This window comes from Bufo bufo, chromosome 6, assembly GCF_905171765.1.
Source record: "Bufo bufo chromosome 6, aBufBuf1.1, whole genome shotgun sequence".
NCBI lineage: Eukaryota > Metazoa > Chordata > Amphibia > Anura > Bufonidae > Bufo > Bufo bufo.
Window position 1 is genome coordinate 415,611,607 of NC_053394.1, and position 4,492 is coordinate 415,616,098.

Sequence of the window (4,492 nt, forward strand, 5' to 3'; positions counted from 1 at the left end):
AGAAAGCTCCTCCCAGGTTTTCCAAGACTTTTATACTGATATAGAGCTTTCAATAGACCCTTTAAAGACATTCTGGAATTTGTGTTCTATTCGAAGACCTGCTGGGAAGGACACTGTCAATGCTGAATGAAGATGGGTGACTGTCAGAGTCGTAGGTGACCCAAAATGCAAAGGGGAGAGATTTGACACAAATCTAGGAGAGAATATAATTTGTTTGTTGTAGCTATCACACATTAATGACACTAGGAGAGGTAGCAGATGTACAATCTGGTGGTTGAGAAATTTGGTGGCAAAAAAACAACAAAAATTGGCAAAATAACGACACACAGGAGAGGGTAACAATTAGAGAAATGCTCATTCTCCCAAGCTGCCATGACGGGTTTCTATTGGTTGGGGTGGTTTCAGTGTGTGTGCAAGCTTTTGGTTTTGGCAGGGGAGAATGCCAACAGTTCAGCACAGAGACCTCAGAGAAGAAGAGTTGGGCGACCTTGTCCTGTACCAATTCCTACGCACACTACATTTCTCTGTAGCGACCAGACAGGAAATAAAAACAGGCTTGGGCAAGGGGGCAACTGGGGTCTCTAGATGATGCCATACTGGGCCAATTCGTGCAGCTCCAAGTGGCTGAAGGCCTCCCAGGGGCAGATGACGGTGATGTCTGTAAAGACAAAATACACAATAGTCAGGAAAATAACAGACGCCTATATTGTTTCACAAACTAATCTCATGTCTGGCCAGCAGAAAGAATTTTCTTTTTGAGCCCTACATTTTCAGGTTCCTTTCTGCATTTAGGAGCACATGCATACCTGAAACGTAGGTGTGCAAGTGCCAAGATGAAAACGGCACAGTGTTTTTTATATCAAATTTTTCAACAATAATAGTAACGCCCCCGTTGCTTTTATAGGCTCATTTGCATATATTAAAACATAATTTTTCTTAGCAATGTAGGCACATATGAACATGGGATCAACACAGACACCTTCAGTGCACTTGTAACACGTCAGCCAGTTTAATAGGTACAAATCTGCTGACAGATGCCCTTTAATTGTAATAACCCTGGTGGTCTAGAGAAATAGTTATGGCTCATTCAGATGACTGTATATTTGTGTCTGCATCTGTTCCACAATTTAGCAAAATGGGTGCAGGCCCATTTATTTCAACGGGGCCACCAAAGATGCGGACAGCACACGATACTTCTGTTCCTTGGCCAATCAAAAAAATAATATAACATGTCCTATTCTTGTCCATTTTTCCAGACAAGAATAGGCATTTCTATCATAGGTCTGGTCATTCTGTTCCACAAAATGCGGAACGCACATGGTCGGTATCCGTGTTTTGCAGATAAAAAATTTGGGGACAGCAAAACTGATGAGGTTGTCTGAGTGAGCCCCTTAGTGTGTATAAACTTGGCTTTCTAAAGTAATAAAGGAGTTAATGCTAGCATCCCTGGTGGTCTGGGGTAATGTAAGGTGTGCATGCTATGATTTTTGATGGTCTAAGATAGTAAATGATGTTCATGCTGGCATTCCTGTTGGTCTAAGTTAGTAAATGTTGCTAATGCTATCATCTTTGGTGGTCTAGGAGTGAAAGGGTTATTGGCAGCTCCCTGGTGGACTAAAGTATTGACAGGGAGGCGAATATGATACGCGCATCACATTCAGCTTCTTCCTGTTAAACACAAATAAGGCTACTTTCACATATGCGTTTTTGCTGTCCGGTTTTGAGATCCGGCATGGGATCTTAAAACCACAGCAAAACGCTTCTGCGTGAATAATACAACTAGCTGCATCCGTTCAGAACAGATCCGGTTGTATTATGTAAAAAATGAACATGCACTAACCTGTGTCCGAAAAAAAACCGGATCCTACACCATTCATTTACATGGTTATTAGTGCCGGATCCGGCATGTTCAGTTTCCCATGCCATGCACAAAAACGCTGTTTGCACCAGTTTTGTGCCCGGCATGGGAACGCAACAAACTGGAATGGAATGCATCCTGGTGCACTCCTTTCCGGTTTGTTCAGTTTTGTCCCCATTGACAGAGAATGGAGACAAAACTTAAGCGTTTTCCTCCGATTTTTTGATATCCTCTCCCAGATCTCAAAATCAGAAAGGAAAACACAGATGTGACTTGAATGGAGCCACGGATCGTTTTTAGCGGACAATAATAGGACATGTTCTATGTTTGAACGGAAACGGAACGCAAAAAAAACGTATACGGAACGCAAAAAACGAAATGTAAACGAAAAAAAAGGAAGCCTTAATCATTGTATATGAAAAGTTCAGCACCTTTCTAATTTACCTTGTCTTCTAAATAACCAGTGAACGATTAAACTATAAAATATCTGACAGCCTTTCTCTTAATACCCTTTCATGTTATAATATAGCAAGGCAAATGCAAAGATTGTAATACCTGTTCCAAGACCTTCCATTCCAGGGATATCGTCACCAAATCTGTAAGGGAAGTACGGAGGAGATATTTAGGGTGAAGAAAGTTGTGTCTATTGCAGTTGATGGGAACTATTCACTTAGACATAGATATTGATTCAATGCACACAGTGTAATACTCAGTTTCTCCTATGGAGGCACTGCAGGGAAATTAAACACTTCCTTCCTGGTTCCTCCACAGGTTGTAGCTGACATCTACAGGTCCCTGCAGTAGACTACCTTGGGGAGCAAATGTATCTATGTTCAAACTGTCACAGAGAAGTCGCAAATGTAGGTGCAAGTCCCCAGATGTGTGACTCTTCCCCTTTCCAACACCCTTGATACTTTTTCAAAAAATGGGTGGTCTATAGGAGGGACATATCCTGGGTAAGGTTTATTAATAGTTTATTTACAGATGCCTATACAGGCGTTGAACCTATCTTGCCCCAGGTGCAAATTAATACTTCACTTTTATTGTTACTTGGATAAAAAGCTAAATGTGAACCTAATACCTTTATTTTAATTTTAATGAACCAAAAAAGGAAAAAAGTTAAAAATACAGTCAACACTCCACTGTTAAATCGAGAAATAGGCAGTGGATCAGGAGGGAGAGCAAGTGCACGATCTCTCACCCCTGTCACTTTACATATAATATGCTGCCATCATACCGCTATGTGGTGCCACTATCAACTAGACTGGGTTGTCAATCCAACCTTTTAATTGTGGGAGCGAGGAACCGTCAACCCACTGTGAAACAACACTTTAGAGCGTCCCATGTGCTATCAAATTGGCATCTATCCTGATAGTAGACACTGCAGTCAGAACGGTCACGGTATTGATACCGTGTCTAACTGCTTAGGTGAACCTAGCATTGATAAGTAGGCCAGCCGGACTACTACTAACTGACTTGCAGTGGAGTGAATCACTGAGTTAAAAACTAAGACTCCCCCACAACATGTTTCACCAGATTACTGGCTTCTTCAGGGGAAATGGGCTGCCCATTTCCCCTGAAGAAGCCAGTAATCTGGTGAAACATGTCGTGGGGGAGTCTTAGTTTTTAACTCAGTGATTCACTCCACTGCAAGTCATTCAGCATGGAATCCGCACAGAAAACCTTGCCAAAAATCTGACATGAACCTACCCTAAGGCCAGGTTCAAATGTGACTGAAAATATAGCAGAAAAATCTGCTGTGGATTTTGCTATGATTCCACCGCAAAAAAACAGAACAGAACCGCATGTATTACAGGGTAACATCACACGATGCAGAAAAACCGCGTCGTAATTCAGTACAAGCAAAGTGAATGAGATTTGACATCTCATGTTATTTTTTCCGTATCATTTACGTGCAGAAATTGACCTGCCATGAGGATTTTAAAATCTGAAGCATGTCAATTGTTTGTGTGAATCCACACCTTAGATGTAGTGGTTTTCCCCATAGCCTTTAATGAGGTTATCATAAATAGAAAATCCACAACATAAAAACTGCTGCAAAACAAAACTGAAATAAATAGTGTGGATTTAGTGTGTGTTTTTTTTGTATGCAGTTTTCCGGAATATTTTCTGCATACAAATCTGAACCGTGTGCAGGTAGCCTGATAGTCCTTAAAGTATCCTTGGTGGAATATATGCCAATGATGCCAAGTACTAGCTAGGTATGTTTTCTTACCCCTGAACTCCTTTCTTTGGAGGTTTACTCTTAAACTGCCTGGTCTGTCGCTGCTTGAATTTTGGTGGTCCTTTCCGTGGGGTGGCAGGTCCCCCTGTCACACGTGTGGCAGATTTAATTTCAGACTTTGCCGGCTCAAGATTCATGGCGAGCTTGGAACCTCTTTGGCTCCAGTAGACTCACAGGCAAAGTGGATAAAATCTGGGTGACTCCAGGTGAAGGATGGAATTCTAGGACCACCTGGAAGGGAGAACATTCTGTAAGCACTCAAGTGTCATCTTAAACAAATGTAGGTCAATAGTATGCAGTGTCTGGTGACCGTAATACATATGGTAGAGTAGACTAGATGTCTACGATGGAATGCATAAGAGGCATCATCAGGTTTGTATTTATACATG

At 41.6% G+C, this 4,492-nt stretch overlaps 1 protein-coding gene across 1 annotated transcript; it reads right to left on the reverse strand.

The window, feature by feature from the left end:
- Positions 1-581: 581 nt before the first annotated feature.
- On the reverse strand, positions 582-4,240 carry PDE6G (phosphodiesterase 6G). The gene is made up of 3 exons (XM_040436655.1): positions 4,095-4,240; positions 2,414-2,454; positions 582-658 (listed from the first exon to the last, which is right to left on the reverse strand). Exons 1-3 carry the CDS (start codon positions 4,238-4,240, stop codon positions 582-584), a joined length of 264 nt encoding a protein of 87 aa, XP_040292589.1.
- Between the last annotated feature and the right edge of the window lie 252 nt (positions 4,241-4,492).

Excerpts from the sequence above, each read along its gene's own strand:
- PDE6G (XM_040436655.1), bottom strand. The coding sequence starts at position 4,240 with ATGAATCTTGAGCCGGCAAAGTCTGAAATTAAATCTGCCACACGTGTG. Across the intron at positions 2,455-4,094 it reads CCAAAGAAAGGAGTTCAGGG|ATTTGGTGACGATATCCCTG; the intron begins GTAAGAAAACAT and ends CTTCCCTTACAG. Across the intron at positions 659-2,413 it reads AATGGAAGGTCTTGGAACAG|ACATCACCGTCATCTGCCCC; the intron begins GTATTACAATCT and ends TTGTCTTTACAG.